At 42.0% G+C, this 17,441-nt stretch overlaps 1 protein-coding gene and 1 long non-coding RNA gene across 3 annotated transcripts in view; one reads left to right on the top strand and one right to left on the bottom strand.

Annotated features, from left to right (window-relative positions):
* The window catches only part of LOC134358262 (vinculin), a 265,439-nt gene extending 254,970 nt beyond the window's left edge, over positions 1 to 10,469 (bottom strand). For both annotated transcript variants that reach the window (XM_063070279.1, XM_063070278.1), the window contains exon 1: positions 10,123 to 10,469. In XM_063070279.1, the coding sequence (XP_062926349.1) occupies positions 10,123 to 10,290 (168 nt within the window). In that variant the 5' untranslated portion in view covers positions 10,291 to 10,469. The remainder of the gene's footprint in view (positions 1 to 10,122) is intronic.
* A 226-nt stretch (positions 10,470 to 10,695) lies between these two features.
* LOC134358260 (uncharacterized) overlaps positions 10,696 to 17,441 on the top strand; it is a 192,943-nt gene continuing 186,197 nt past the window's right edge. Inside the window, exon 1 of the long non-coding RNA XR_010020845.1 lies at positions 10,696 to 10,805. This is a non-coding gene — a long non-coding RNA (uncharacterized LOC134358260). The remainder of the gene's footprint in view (positions 10,806 to 17,441) is intronic.

The following is a 17,441-nucleotide window of genomic DNA, read 5'->3' as shown; positions in this document are numbered from 1 at the left end:
AATAGATTTAGGACGGAGATGAGGAGGAACTGCTTTTCCCAGAGAGTGGCGAATCTGTGGAATTTTCTGCCTAATGAAGCGGTGGAGGGTACCTCAGCAAACATATTTAAGACAATGTTGGATAGATTTTTGCATAGCAGGGGAATTAAAGATTATGGGGAAATAGGCAGGTAAGTGGAGATGAGTCCGTGGCCAGATCAGCCATGATCTTATTTAATGGCAGAGCAGACTCGACAGGCCAGATGGCCTACTCCTGCTCATATTAATTATGTTCTTAAATCTAATTCAAACTAGATATCTGTCAAATTACACTGTTGATTTTTGTTCATTTTGTTGTGCAAGTTATACATAATTTATATTAATTTAAGCTTATTGAGTTTATGATTGCGATGTACTGTGGCAAAAGAAAAATAATCATGTCATTTATACCACGGCTATGGCTGTATGCCTTCCTAATAAAAGTGAGATGCGCTAGTAATCAATTGAACATCACACTTGTGATTAAAGTTCATCACAAATAGCCAAGTAGAATAGTTAAAAGGCTTTCAAATGCCAATTTTACCCCGGGATTACAATTTTTCCAGTTCTATACACGTCAATGGCAAACACTGCAATCTAAGAATGACTGCAAATCATGTAATATTTGGAAGCAACTTGCCTAATGCTCAGAAATCACAGAAAATACACTTAAATGGTTACTCAAACTGTATGATTTAGATCCAGCTCCATTTTCAAATTATACAATTCTGAGTCAAAGACTCGCGTGTAGGACACATTGAAGGACATTACATCCTACAAAGTGAAACCCAATAGCATGAATGGCAGCAGTGCTTCACTACCAGACAAGCTCAGTGCCTTGTATGCCCGCTTTGAAAGGGAGAATACAGTTACAGCTGTGAAGATCCCTGCTCCACCTGGTGATCCTGTGATCTTTGTACTGAATTTAGAATTTATTTAAAATTTTACATCCATCCCACAACTTGAGGGAGTAAAAATCTTTGCGTTATGACTCCATTACAATGTACAGATATGTGAATTTAAAAGTCTAAAGGCTTGTAGAAATAAGCTGTCCTGTAGCTTGTTGGTACCGCAGCATTAAAGCCAGGACCATTTACCAAAGCAAAGCAGCTGAAACGGTTTATGGTTGAGGTGACTGGTGTCCGCGATGGGCTAACCTCAGGCTGTCTTTCAGGAGGGTGAACCCTCACAAAGCGGCAGGCCTCGATGGAGTACCCGGTAAGGCTCTGAAAACATGCCAGCCAACTGGTGGGCGCATTCAAGGACATTTTCAACCTTTCACTGCTATGGTTGGAAGGTCCCACCTGCTTCAAAGGGGCAACAAGAAAAGTGCCCAAGATGAGTAGGGTGAGATGCCTTAATGACTATTGTACATTAGCACTCACATCTACAGTTTAGCATGGCTGGAATGAACTCCTGCCTCAGCAAGAACCTGGACCCACGACAATTTGCCTATTGCCACAATATGTCTGTGGCAGACAATCTCAATGGGTCTTCAGACTGCCTTAGATCACCAGGACAATACAAACACCTATGTCAGATGCTGTTCATTGATTACACCATCATTCTCTCACTCTTGATCAATAAGCTTCAGAACCTGGGTCTCTGTACCTTTCTCTGCAACTGGATCCTCTACTTTCTAACCACAAGACCACATTCTGTGCAGATTGTTAATAATATCTCCTCCTTGCTGGCAATTAACACTGGTGCACCTCAGGGCTGAGTGCTTAGCCCACTGCTCTAATCTCTCTATACCGTTGACTGTGTGGCTAGGTATAGCTCAAATACAATCCATAAGTTTGCTGATGATACAACCATTGCTGGCAGAATTTCAGATGGAGAAGAAAGGGCATACAGGAGTGAAATATAACAGCTGGTTGAGTGGTGTCACAGTAACAACCTTACACTCAATATCAGTAAGACCAAAGAGCTGATTGGGAACTTCAGAACATGGAGGACGAGGGAACACAAACTAATCTTCATAAAGGGATCATAAGTGTAGAGAATGAGCAATTTCAAGTTCCTGGGTGTCAAGATCTCTGAGGATCTAACCTGGACCCAACATATCAATGCAACTAAAAAGGTCAGACAACGGTTTGAGGAGATCTGGTTTGTTACCTGAAACACACAAAAACTTCTACAGGCGTTTCATGGAGAGCATTCTGACAGCTCCATCTTGGGTACTAGCCTCCATAGTATCCAAGACTTTAAGGCGCAGTGCCTCAAAAAGCCGTCCACCAATATTAAGGACCCCCATCACCCAGGACATGCCCTCTTCTCATCGTTACCGTCAGGAAGAAGGTACAGAAGCATGAAGGCACACACTCAGTAATTCAGGAACAACTTTGTCCCCTCTGCCATCAAATTCCTAAATTGAACCCATGAACACTACCCCACTATTTATTTTTAGTATCATTTCTGTCTTGCACTATTAATTTTATTCTTTACATATACTTACTGTAATTAATTTACTTATTTTTTCCTATATTACGTATTGCATTGTACTGCTGCCGCCAAGTTAACAAATTTCATGATGTATGCCAGTGATGTTAGACCTCATTCTGATTCTGTAAGCTTGGTAGATAAAACTTCGAAAAAATGTCAATACAGTTTTCAAAAAGAATTAACAAACTTTTTTTTTTAAGAAGTAGACATCTGCTCTAACCAATAGAACTTATTGGAGTTGTTGGATATGGTACAATTTTTAAAATTAATGAAGAGGGTGCAGAAGAAATGCACAGGCAGATTTGCCAGTTTCAGAAAAAGATTGGATAAACTTATGATTGATTATTGTAAAGTCAGACACCAAAACTATACTTGGGTCAGGTGTATAAATCATGAGGAACAGAGATTAAGGCAAGGTAAAATCAAGATTTAAAATCAGGAGGTTTCAAGAGCAGATGTAGATCATTTTTCCTACCCAGAGTACAGTAGTTATCTGAAACAATTGTAAAGGCAGAATCCTTCATCACACTTAAACGTGACTTTTAAAGCTGTGATCTACAGAGAAACACCCCTAGTACTGTAAAGTGGCAAAGGTTTTTTTTCCTGATTAGCACAGACACATGGGACAAATGGCTTCCTCTTATATAAAAAATTACAATGTTAGAACTGTTTTTTGGCATTAGTACTTTTCCTCCCCACTGACAAAGTTGCCATTCATCATCCATTTCCAGATTGTCTGATGCAACTAAACTGCAAAGATACAAAGAGCTCAATACATCAGTGTGGAACCAGTCTCCTCCTCTTTTTCTTTGGCTGCACAGCTCTCAGCCTCTATAGTAACAAACTCAACAACCACTGAGTTTGTTACCAAAGAAAAACCTCTGGAATTGAGAGAGCTGGGGTGCCAGCAAGATTCCATCATGCACAATAGATAGTAATGAGGGACACCACGTGAATCTAGGTGACGCTGCTACATATGAAGCAGCTCCCACCTGTTCTCACATCTTGGCAGAGAGCAACAGCTCTGCTCATCAAAGCCTACCCAACACCTGCACTCACAAGCACCCTCACCTAAGGTGCAAGGGATTTCACTGCTGGAGAATGCCAGTGGAGGGCAGGAGTCACATCAGGTTCTTGGCAAAACACACACAATTCAAACACGTGCGTGGATGGATGTACATGCCTCCAGGTTTGGACATTGACCAAATCACTTTGCAGCATGGCCCTAAACAAAGTGCACTGCAAGACTGAGGGCCGGGGAAATTTTGAATTACACAAGTGATAAGCAAAACTTTACACTTCATCAAAGCAGAATGCATGAGAAAAATATAATGAGGAATAGGAGAGTGGCTGAGAAACAAAAAAACATCAGGGCTTGTGAGAAATGAAGGCTTCAATACAAGTGAGGAAGCTTTAGCAAGATCTTTGATAAGGCCACACATGGTAGGCTGGTTGGCAATGTCAGATCATGAGATCCAGAGTAAGCTAAGCCAACGGGGCATAAAATTGATATGATGGAAGAAGTCAGATGGTGGTAGTGAAAAGTTGTCTTTCCAGGGTGGGGGCCTGTGTCCAGAGTGCTGCACAGATTGGTTGAGTCCACTAAGTTCATGATTGACATTAGCTACTTGGATGTGAATGGGAAGGTTACCAAGTTTGCGGCTGACAACAATATAGGTGGTATATTGAAATTGGTAAGAATCTGAATGGCAGTTGAAATTTTACACAGACAGGGCAAAATGTTGCTTATTAAAAAGTTCTAACTAGTGAAGGCCTTGTACAGTAAATGGCACGGCACTTGAGTGTTATAGAACAGAGACTGATGGGTAAGAGTCATAGACAATCAAAGTTATACTGTTCATCAGTCCAAATGGGCCATGTCAATCACAGCATCCCCTTTGCTCGTCTCAGTTGGCTGCATTCAACCCATAACTCTCTAAGCCCCTCCCCTCCATACACCTCTTAAGTGTTGAAATTGTATAACCTCAACCACTTTCTGTGGCAGCTCATTCCAGGCAACCTCTGTGGAAAGAAGTTACCTCTCAGTTCTCTCTTACATCTCTTCTCCTCTTACCTTGTGTCTGTGCCCTTTCATTTTGGACTCCCCAACCCTGGGGGAAAGACAATGACTGCCCACCCTTATTCTCCTATGCACCAAGGAATAAAGATCCAGCATGATAAATCTCTCCCTATAATCCAGACCCTTGAATCCTTGCAAGTCTCTTCTGCGCACTCTCCAGCTTGACAATAGAACATAGAATAGTACAGCACAGTACAGGCCCTTCGGCCCACAATGTTGTGCTGACCCTCAAACCCTGCCTCCCATATAAGCCCCCACCTTAAATTCCTCCATATACCTGTCTAGTAGTCTCTTAAACTTCACTAGTGTATCTGCCTCCACCACTGACTCAGGCAGTGCATTCCACGCACCAACCACTCTCCGAGTAAAAAACCTTCCTCTAATATCCCCCTTGAATTTCCCACCCCTTACCTTAAAGCCATGTCCTCTTGTATTGAGCAGTGGTGCTCTGGGGAAGAGGCGCTGGCTATCCACTCTATCTATTCCTCTTATTATCTTGTACACCTCTATCATGTCTCCTCTCATCCTCCTTCTCTCCAAAGAGCAAAGCCCTAGCTCCCTTAATCTCTGATCATAATGCATACTCTCTAAACCAGGCAGCATCCTGCTAAGTCTCCTCTGTACCCTTTCCAGTGCTTCCACATCCTTCCTATAGTGAGGCGACCAGAACTGGACACAGTACTCCAAGTGTGGCCTAACCAGAGTTTTATAGAGCTGCATCATTACATTGCGACTCTTAAACTCTATCCCTCGACTTATGAAAGCTAATACCCCATAAGCTTTCTTAACTACCCTATCCACCTGTGAGGCAACTTTCAGGGATCTGTGGACATGTACCCCCAGATCCCTCTGCTCCTCACACAATGTCTTTCCTATAACACTGTGTTGCACAGTGTGGCCTCACCAACGATTTGTATAACTGTAATAATGTCCCTACTCCTAAATTTGATGCCCTGATTGAAGATCAACATGCTAAATGTCTTCCTTACTACGGTCTACTTCAGCAGCCACTTTTAGCAGGCAGTGCACTTGTACTCCCAGGTCCCTCTGTTCCACAACATTCGTCCGTGCCCTGACATTCACTGTTATAGGTCCCCCACACTGATTTGACAGTCCAAAATGCATCACTTCACACTTGTCCAAGTTAAAATCTGTTTGCCATTCCTCAGCCCATCTCCCTAATTGATCACAATCTCTTTGTAATTCACTGTAACTTCCTTCACTATTAACAAGACCCCCCTCACCTAGCACCAGTAAACTAGCTAATGCATGTCACATACATTCACATCCAAATCATTTACACAATTACTGAATAAGAGGCCCCAAAACCCCTGGGGAATACCACTATAGTCACAGGTACCCAATTGGAGAATCAATCTTCAACCTTCACCTTCTGATTTTGAATCTGGAGCATCACAGATTGAGGGGACACCTTACAGAAGAGCTATATAAAATCTTAACGACATAAAATAAGATGACTCCTAGGGTAGACTTTCCTACCCTAGGAGTCTTTCTCCTAGGGTAGGAAAGTCTAAAACTAGAGAGCAAAGATTTAAGATGAGGGGGAATGTATTTAAAGGAGGCCTGACATGCAACTTTTTTCCATAGAGGGTGGTGGGTATATAGAAGAAGATGCACATGTGAGTACAAATACACAACTAAAAAGACATTTGGACAGCCACCTGGATAGAAAGATTTGAAAAAAATACAGGCTAAATACAGGCGAATGGGACAAACTCAGGTAAGCATCTTGATTGGCATAGATGAGATGGGCTAAAAGGCCCAGTTTCATGCAGTATAACTATGACTATCATTTAAAGTATCAACAAAATTAAAACACTTCAAAAATTAAGAGGAATAAAAGTTAACAAGATTCCTAGATCAGAAGATTCATTTCCTAAGGTTCTAAAATGGATGATTAGAAAGACCTTGCTCCACATCTAGATTCTGGAATAATCCAGAGTTCCTTGGAAGAAACATTATAATGCTCCTATTAGAGAGAAATAATTTTCAAAGTTAAAGAAAATTTATTAACGAAGTACATATATGTCATCATATGCAACCCTGAGACTTATTTTCTTGAGGGCATGCTCAATAAATCCAGTAACATAAGAAATAAGAAGAGGCCATCTGGTCCGTCAAGCCTGCTCCGCCATTCAATAAGATCATGGCTGAACTGGCCACAGACTCATCTCCACCTCCCTGCCTTTTGCCCATAACCCTTAATTCCCCTACTATGCAAAAATCTATCCAACCTTGTCTTACATATATTTACTTAGGTAGCTTCCACTGCTTCATTAGGCAGAGCAGAGAATTCAACAGATAACCATAATATAATCAATGAAAGACTGTACTAATTATGGACAACCAGTGTGCAATAGGCAACAAACAGCAAATACAAATAATAATAATAAACAAGCAAATAACTATCAAAAACATGAGATGAAGAGCCCCTGAGAGCAAGTCCTTAGGTTATCCTCTTTGGTTCTGGAGCCTTATGGTTGAGGGGTCATAACTGATCCTGAACCTGGTGGTGTGAGTCCTGAGGTTCCTATATCAGGCAGCAGCAAGAAGAGATCACGACCTGGATGATTGGGATCCCTGATTATGGATGCCGCTTTCCTGCACCAACGCTCTGTGTAGATGTGCTCAATTGTGTGGCGGGCTTACGTGTGTAAGGGCATTGGTGTTTCCATACAAGGCTGTGATGCAGCCAGTCAACATACTCTCCACCAAACATCAATAGAAGTTTGTCAAAAGTTTTAGATGTTATGCTGAATCCTCACAAGCTTTTAAGTAGAGGCACTGCCATCTTGTCTTCATAATTGTATTTATGTGTTGGACCCAGGATAGGTCCTCTGAAATGTAAACAGCAAGGAATTTGTGTACAAGATGATGAGAGGTATTGATTGTCTGGATAGTCAGAGGCTTTTTCCAGGGCTGAAACGGCTATCACGAGAGGGCAGTTTTAAGGTGCTTGGAAGTAGGTACAGAGGAGATGTCAGGGGTAAATTGTTTTGTTATGCAGAGAGTGGTGAGTGTGTGGATTGGGCTGTCAGCGATGGTGGTGGAGGTGGATACGATAGGATCTTTTAAGAGACTCCTGGATAGGCACATGGAGCTTAGAAAAATAGAGGGCTATGTGTAACCCTAGGTAATTTCTAAAGTACCTATGTGTTCGGCACAGCATTGTGGGCTGAAGGGCCTGTATTGTGCTGTAGTTTTTTTAAGTTTCTGTGAATGTAGAGGTGCAGACCTCTCCACCTCTGAGGACCGACTCATGGACCTTTGGTTTCCTTCCCCTGAAATCAATAAGCAGTTCCTTGGTCTTGCTGACATTGAGTGGAGAGGTTGTTGTTGCAGCACCACTCACCCAGATTTTCAATCTCCCTCCGATTCATCACCACATTTTATCTCAGCCTATGACAGTGGTGTTGTCAGCAAACTTAAAATATGGCATTGGAGCTATGCTTAGCAACAGTTGAGTTAATAGATCTCAGAAACCTTTGGCTTGTTAGCCTGGCTTATGTTAGTAGAGCTAGTGCTGTACAGCACAGAAATAGTCTCTTCAGTCCACCACATCTATGCTGACCCTTTTGCCCACCCTCATAATCCCATGTGCCCAAATTTTGCCTACATTCTTCTATACTTTGCCTGTTTGGCCCCATTTCTAAGAAAAGATGTTTTGCCATTGGTGAGGGTTCAGAGGAAATTTACGTGAATGATCTCAAGAATGAAAGGGTTAACATTAAACATAGAAGCAGAATTAGACCTAATCCATCATTTGAAGAGTGTTTGATAGCTCTTGGCCTGTACTCACTGGAGTTCAGAGGAATGGAGGGGGGGATGAGAAAGAGAAGAGAACCTCAGTGAAACCTACTGAGTATTGAAAGGCCGAGATAAAGTGGATGTCGGGAAGATATTTCCAATAGCAGGAGAATCAAGGATCAGACAGCAGAGCCTCAGAACAGAAGGATGTCCCTTTAGCCAGAGGTCAGTAAATCATGGGATTCATTGCCTCAGGCAGCTGTGGAGGCCTAGTTATTTGGTATATTTAAAGTGCAAGTTGATAGTTATTGATTAGTAACGATGTCAAAGGTTACAGAAGAAGGCTGGAGAGTGGTGTTGAGAGGGAATACAAATCAATCATGACTGAATAGTGCAGCAAACTCAAAGAGGCAATTGACCCAATTCAGCTCCTATGCCTGTTGGGCTTTCTTTCATTGTCTATCTAAATACATCTTAAATGTAGTAATCAGAACCGATTCCACTGCCTTCTCCGGTAGAGCATTCCAAATATAAACTGCATGTAAAAAAATATACCCTTCTGATTCATTTTAAAACCCCTCCCTATCATCTAAACCTATTCTTCTTGTTTTTGACAATCTGTATCATGGGTACAAGATTTTGATCATCTACCCTAAAGATCTCTCAATCTACTTTGCCTTAAGGAAAAAAAAACTCAACCCCCGTTGTATCCAAGCAACTTGCTGGGTGATTTTCCTCTACAAAAATGGTAAACGTTGAGATCAATAGAGCTCCCCGGCCACAGACATTGCTTGACTTTTTGGTGCTATTAGTTCGTTTCCTTTATAATTCCAGATTTCCAAAACCCTCAATATTCTACTTTAAATTTAAGCTCTAACTGTATAAATTTAAAAAAAACATTGCACATATTCAGTTAACCACAAATAGTCTGCAATTAATTTGATAATGGACAAAAAGCAATTAGCAAAACTGAATACGTTTCTGTGATTAAAATCATCTACGTGATAAATGAGTCGACTTTGCACATATCTGAAACACATACTAAAAACACCTCAAATCACTGAGTTACGCTATCTTCTTCAATATTGCCCAAAACATAAATACACATGTGGCGCAACAATAAATATTGTATTAAACTGTAGATTCATAAAAGATAACCAGCTATCTTTGGGCGTACCCACGCTTTCTGGTAGTTGTCATGAAAGTCTCTCGATCAAACCAACCCCAAAAGAACCCTCAGTTAACAACAAAGGAGGAACCCTGGTTTCGAGGCTCGAATTCTAAGAATTCTACAAAGTGTTATTCTTCTTGCTTTTAATCAGTTTAGAGTTGCAAAATTTTAATGGTTACGATGGAAAATCGTTCCCGCAGGGGATGTCCCGTTTGCTAGTGAGAAATCAAGCCTTTCATAGCTCTGACATGATTTGCTTTAAACATGAAGGTATTTAAGGTTTACGGAAATGAAATATTATGTACACAGCCAGTAAAACATTATGCACATACTTAAATGAGATTATCAGAACCATACAGAACAACACGTCTAACTATTCAGTAGACCAAACTCTGTGTGGACCGTCTATTTATCAGTGGTGGAACTCGATCAGTCCAAAGTTGTAAACTGTATTCAACATCAACGTGGACTTACTTGGGAGGGAAATTCTTACTGTACTGTTATCCCAACAGCAAGAAATGAATTATGGAACAATTATACTGGGAGCAGTTTTGTCTTTGAAAACAAGATACTTTTCATTGTACCACATTTTAAATCGTGGTAAACCACAATACGCCCAGATTAGAGAGGATATACTTACCCGGACCAAATTACTGACAGCAGCCTGTACAGCAGCAACCGGGCCCGTAAGATCAGGAATAGCTTTCCCATCCACTTCACCCTCTTCGTGCATAATAACCAGATGGGAAATTTGTTGAGCCACGGGCTCCAGGATACTTTCTATCGTTTTCGTATGAAACACAGGCATCGTTGCAACTCAAGCAGGACGAAGATCAAAGAGTACCCAAAGTTAATGAGAAGAAGACGATGCTTCTAGTCAAAATATGTTCGAAAAACCTCCACTTTCTACTTTACAATCCCCAAGAAAAGAACACTCCCAAACGACTTTCCTCGAGCAAGTCTCCCTTCTACTGGACAGCTTCTCTCTCACCCCGCCCTTTGCCAATCGCCTAACGTCACCTTCGGGGAGAAAGCTCTGCGCCCTCTCATTGGTCTGTATAGCATTCAATCAAATGTGAGGCCACGGTTTTCTTCTTAATTCCGCCCCTTAGTGCGCGTCGTTTCCGGCGGGAGTGGAGAACGGGCGTTGCTTCCCACTTGGACCGGCTGAGCGCTGGTGACGTCAGGCGGTCTGTTTCCTTAAAAGGGAATTCTGTCCTCCCGTATGGAATGTTTGGCGCCGCTGAAGTTCGGCTGAAGTCACCCAAGGCGTAGGCAGACTCTCCAGACCATCTTCTACCTGGAACTGCACTGAACTGGATGGTAACGAACGGCCATTTTTGATTCGAGCATTTGGAGAGATTAGCAAAAATACAACATGTTAGAAAAACTCAATGCAAGGGCAATCTAGAGTTCCAGATGACAAACCTGTTTGAGACACGCTGCAGGCGGGAAGCATGTTACCACTGATGGGTGAGTCCAGAACCAGAGGCCACAGTTTAAGAATTAGGGGTAGGCCATTTAGAACGCAGTTGAAGAAAAACTTTTTCACCCAGAGAGTGGTGGGTATATGGAATGCTCTGCCCTAGAAGGCTGTGGAGGCCAAGTCTCTGGATGCTTTCAAAAAAGAGATGGATAGCGCTCTTAAAGATAGTGGAATCAAAGGTTATGGGGATAAGGCAGGAACTGGATACTGATAGTGGATGATCAGCCATGATCACAGTGAATGGTGGTGCTGGCTTGAAGGGCTGAATGGCGTACTCCTGCACCTACTGTCTATTGATCCCAAACACAAGAAAAATCAGCAGATGCTGGAAATCTGAAGAAACATACACAAAATGTTGGAAGAACTCAGTAGGCCATGCAGCATCTATGGAAAAGAGTAAACAGTTGACGTTTCGGGACAAGACCCTTCATCAAGACTGAAAAGGAAGGGGGAGAAGTCAGAGTATGAAGGTGGCGGAGGTGGTGGGAGGGGGGAGGAAGATCTACTGGGCAGTAAGTGATAGGTGAAACTGGGGGAGGGGTGAAGTAAAGGGCTGGGAGTTTGACTGGTGAAAGTGGTAAAGGGCTAGAGGAGGGGAAAATCTGATAAAGGATAGAAAGCCATGGAAGAAAGCGAAGGGAGGATCACCAAAGGGAAGTAATGGTCAAGTAAGGAGATAAGGTGAGAGAGGGAAATAGGAATGGGGAATAGTGGGGGGTGGGAGGCAATTATCAGAAGTTCGAGAAACCAATGTTCATGCCATCAGGTTGGAGGCTACCTAGACAGAATATAAGGGTTTGCTCCTCGAACCTGAGTGTGGCCTCACCTCAGCAGTAGAGGACCATGGACTGATGTTGGAATGGGAAGTGGAATTTAGCCGCCCATTACAATTCCTATTCCAACATGTTAGTCCATGGCCTCCTTTACTGTCAGGATGAGGCCACACTCAGGTTGTCAAAAACACTCTGTGCCACTCTTTTACTCTTGCCTGATGGTACTTTCCATTTTGGTTCTTGTCTCACATTGGCTGTTTTTCTTAGCATTTCTTGTAGGGGAGGGGGTCTGTTGGTCTCATCAACAACTTATTACAGGACAAAGAACACTAATGTACTGAACTGCCAGTATTAAACCATTTTACTTACCCTATCACAAGCTTTTTACTCCTCTCTCCCCCATCTTCTCGCTCATATCAGCTTGGTTCTTTCCTTTTCCTTATCTCTATCACGCTGAAGGGTTTTGAAAACCTGAAATGTTGACCGTTTCTACAAATGATGCATGAATGCTGAGGTTTTTTTTTCTCCAGCATTTACAGTTTTTTAAAAGTTGAGTTTGTCAGGTGCATAAATGCATTTATGTACAGGTGGAATGAAAAACATGCAGCAACAACAAAGCACACAGCATCATATAGGCAGCAATCACAAGAAAAACAAATTGTACACTTTTTGTCACAAAATAATCCATTTCAATATAAAGCAGCATTTATAGTGTTGCTAAACTATAGTGTTGGGGTTTTGCTGGTTATTTCAAGAATCAAATGGTTAAAGGGAAGTAGCTTTTTTGAACCAGGTTGTGTGGGACTTGAGGCTTCTGTATGTCTTGTCTGATGGTAGCTGTGAATAGATGGCGTGACAGAATATGGGTTTCTTTAATGGTGGATGTTGCCTTCTACAGACAGCATCTTCTGTAGGTACTACCAGTGGTGAGGAGAGATGTGCCCATAATGTATTTTACAGAGTCTTGATTAGTAAATGTGACAAAGGTCAGGGGACGACACCATAGGCTGCTCCGGCCTATGGTCAGGCCACACTTGGACCCCCTCCAGTTCGCCTACCAGGAGTTGAGGATCCCATCATCTACCTGCTGAACCGTGTCTACGCCCACCTGGACAAGCCAGCGAGCACTGTGAGGGTCATGTTTTTTGACTTCTCCAGTGCGTTCAACACCATCCGCCCTGCTCTGCTGGGGGGAGAAGCTGACAGTGATGCAGGTGGATGCTTTCCTGGTGTCATGGATTCTTGATTACCTGACTGGCAGACCACAGTACGTGTGCTTGCAACACTGTGTGTCCGACAGAGTGATCAGCAGCACTGGGGCTCCACGGGGGACTGTCTTGTCTCCCTTTCTCTTCACCATTTACACTTCGGACTTCAACTACTGCACAGAGTCTTGTCATCTTCAGAAGTTTTCGGATGATTCTGCCATAGTTGTATGCATCAGCAAGGGAGATGAGGCTGAGTACAGGGCTATGGTAGGAAACTTTGTCACATGGTGTGAGCAGAATTATCTGCAGCTCAATGTGAAAAAGACTAAGGAGCTGGTGGTAGACCTGAGGAGAGCTAAGGTACCGGTGACCCCTGTTTCCATCCAGGGGGTCAGTGTGAACATGGTGGAGGATTACAGATACCTGGGGATACGAATTGACAATAAACTGGACTGGTCAAAGAACACTGAGGCTGTCTACAAGAAGGGTCAGAGCCGTCTCTATTTCCTGAGGAGACTGAGGTCCTTTAACATCTGCCGGACGATGCTGAGGATGTTCTATGAGTCTGTGGTGGCCAGTGCTATCATGTTTGCTGTTGTGTGCTGGGGCAGCAGGCTGAGGGTAGCAGACACCAATAGAATCAACAAACTCATTCGTCAGGCCAGTGATGTTGTGGGGATGGAACTGGACTCTCTGACGGTGGTGTCTGAAAAGAGGATGCTGTCTAAGTTGCATGCCATCTTGGACAATGTCTCCCATCCACTACATAATGTACTGGGTGGGCACAGGAGTACATTCAGCCAGAGACTCATTCCACTGAGATGCAACACAGAGCGTCATAGGAAGTCATTCCTGCCTGTGGCCATCAAACTTTACAACTCCTCCCTTGGAGGGTCAGACACCCTGAGCCGATAGGCTGGTCCTGGATTTATTTCATAATTTACTGGCATAATTTACATATTACTATTTAACTATTTATGGTTCTATTACTATTTATTATTTATGGTGCAACTGTGATGAAAACCAATTTCCCCCGGGATCAATAAAGTATGACTATGACTAAAAGAATGGGATTGAGAGGGAAAATAAATCAGCCATGATCGATCAGATTTGATGGGCTGAATGGTCTAATTCTGCTCCTGTGTCTAATGGAATTCAATACAGTACTCTCTGCAGCTTCTTATGTTCCTGTACATTCAAATTGCTTTCCCAGACTACAGTGCAAATTGTCAGGTACATTCAACAGTACATCTGTAGAAATTTATTAAAGTGTTTAGTGATAAGCCAATCTCCGTACTATGCTTTTGAAACAATAAAAAGAAGCCAAGATGCTAGTGGACTTTCTTTGTAATTACACCCATGTGCTGTGCCAAGACAGGCTGTCCAATATGTTACCATCCAAGAATTTAAAGTTACTGACACTCTCCACTGCTAATGTCCCCTAATATAAACTGGTACATGTTTGCCCTTTTCCCTTTCCTCTATTCAGCTCCATAGTGAAAGGTTGATTTACTGGCACCACTGATCCAGGTGACCCACCTTGCTCCAGTAAGCTGGCTTTTGCAACCTGTGATTTGTTCAACAACTCTAGTGTCTTAGCGCATTTGAAGATGGCATTAAAGCTGAGCTTAGCCACAGTCTTTTGTATAAAGAGAGTAGAGCAGGGAGGCTAAGCATGCAGCCTAGAGGTGCATCTCTGCTGATTGTCAGTGATGAGGAGATGTCGTTACCAATCCTCAATGACAGATGTCAGCCACTGAAGAAGTCAAGTATCCATTTGCAGAGGGGCGTACAGAGGGCCTGGTCTTGAAGCTTGATGATGAGATTGAATGGGATGATTGTATTGAATACCAAGCTGTACTCGACATACAAATGCAACTTGACATAAAATTTCCTGTTAGCTAGAGCAGAGTGAAAAGCCAGAAAAATGTCACAAAATTGCACTAATCAACTCCTTCCTTAAAGATGATCTGCTGTGATAATAGGGAGATTGGGGTGTATCACGCAATCTCTGAGAAAGGATATGGTTTGTGCTGTAAAACCACAAGACGTTCAAGGGTTGAATCTATTAAAATGAACTTATTGCCCAGACTATTATATCTCTTTCAGACCCTACCAATAGAGATTAATCAGAATCAACTCAATGAATGGAACAAAATGTTATCAAGATATATATAGCAAGGTAAAAGGCCTAGAGTTCATCTCAAAACTTTGCAATTAGCCAAGGAAAAGGGGGGTGGGGCCTACCTTCGCTTAGAGATTATTATTTTGCAGCACAGTTGAGAGCTGTGATATGTTGGTGCAATATATGACACTCAATGGAAAAACATTGAGGAGGGGATACTTCCCATCCCCATTCAGGCAATTTTGGCTGATAACAACCTACAAAGGTACATAAATACTATTGATAACCCATGGGTGAAATAGACTCTTAAAATATGGAAAACTATTTTAAAAGAATATAAACTAGAGGGAGATATTGCAATTCTTAAATGGTGTGCATATGACTCGGATTTTATGCTGAATAAACTGGATGCTAGATTTAAGGACTGGACAGCTAAAGGAATAACAGTTCTTTGCAATATAATGAAAGAAGGAATGCTGTTCAGTTTTGAAATACTCAAAGAGAAATGCTTATCAGAAAAACAAGACTTTTATCAGTGTCTACAGATGCGACAATATGTTAATAGGAGGGTTAAAAATGTAACCAAGGCAAGTACATGTTTGTTAGAGCTATTTAGAAAAGCATATAATTCAGATAACGGTAGTAGAATCATTTCAAGTGTGTATAAGGGTTTGTCAAATCTTAAAACATTCGACTTCATACATTGAAACAAAACGGGAGAAGGAAGGAGGGATAATTATATCTGAGGAAGAATGGACAATAATATGGAGGTTTCAATGGAAGTGTACTAGTTCACAGAAATGGAGGGAGTTTGGATGGAAGAACTTGATAAGATATTTTATTACATCCTCTCAGAAATCCCATTATGATAGTAACCTCCCTGTTTGTGGAGAAATTGTGGAAATCAAAATGCAAACCATTATCATATTTTCTAGGATTGCCCCGTTATCAAAGACTATTAGAGTGTGATACACAATGCCCTACAAGACATTTTAAAAAGTGAAATACTGTACCCTTAGAAAGTAAGACTATATATTTTGGGTATGTATCTCAAGAATGGTTGAAAAGATAAATACTTAGTGAATATACTGCTGGTGGCTGGTAAAAAGACTCTTACCTGGAAATGGCTATCACAGGAGAGTCCAACTTTAAACGCATGGATGGAAATTACAACGGACATTTACAAAATGGAGAAGATAACAGCATCTGTTAATCATAAGTTGGAACAATTTGATTCATACTGGGGAAAAATGGTTCAACTACATAACACCTCATAGGCCTGATTTTATTCTCAGAAATCAATGAATATGTTGTAAAAAAAATCACTCCCTAATTTGTACATAGTTTTCTCCTTTTGTTTGTTCTTTTTTTCCTCTCTTCTATAGGTGTATCAGATAAATATTACGTGGAGATTTGTGGCAAATATGATTATATGATAGATTAGATTATGAGGACACTCAGTCCTCGTTTATTGTCATTTAGAAATGCATGCATGCATGCGTTAGGAAATGATACAATGTTCCTCCAGAGTGATATCACAAAAAAAAAGACTAACACTGACAAGACCACATAATTATAACATATAGTTACAGCAGTGCAAAGCAATACCATAATTTGATAAAGAGCAGACCATGGGAACGGTAAAAAAAAGTCTCAAAGTTCTGATAGTCCCCGATAGCAGGCAGCAGAAGGGAGAAACTCTCTCTGCCATAAACCTCCAGGTACCGATAACTGCTGATGAGTTGGAAGCACCCGACCACAGCCGACTCTGAGTCCGTCCGAAAACTTCGAGCCTTCAACACCGAGCACCATCTCTGCCGAGCGCTTCGAACCCATCCCGGCCACCAAGCAACAAGCAAAGCTGAGGACTCGGGGTTCCCCTCCGGAGATTCTGGATCACACAGTAATGGTGGCAGCGAAAAAGACATGTCAGAAGTTTCTCCAGATGTTCCTCCGTTCTCTCACGTCTGTCTCCATCAAATCAGGATTGTGCACAGCACCCAACTTGACAGATTACAGATATCATTCACCGGAGTGGCCGCGCAAGCTGCGTCGCGCTGCCATCTCCTCCTCCTCCACATATAGTATATATGTACAATATCTGAAATACATCTTATGGAAATGTTTGTTTGATGATGAACTTCAATAAAAAATAAATTACGAAAAAAGACCATAAGACGTAAATGTAAAAGTAGGCCATTCAGCCCATCAAATCAGTTCTGCTATTCCATCATGGCTGATCCCGGATCTCACTCAACCCCGTACACCTGCTTTCATGCCATAACCTTTGGTGCCCTGACCAATCAGGAAACTACCAACTTTTGCTTTAAATATACCCACGGTGTTGGGCTCCACAGCGGTCTGTGG

Source organism: Mobula hypostoma, chromosome 18 (assembly GCF_963921235.1).
Source record: "Mobula hypostoma chromosome 18, sMobHyp1.1, whole genome shotgun sequence".
Taxonomy (NCBI): domain Eukaryota; kingdom Metazoa; phylum Chordata; class Chondrichthyes; order Myliobatiformes; family Myliobatidae; genus Mobula; species Mobula hypostoma.
This window is presented reverse-complemented; position numbering and strand designations above follow the sequence as displayed.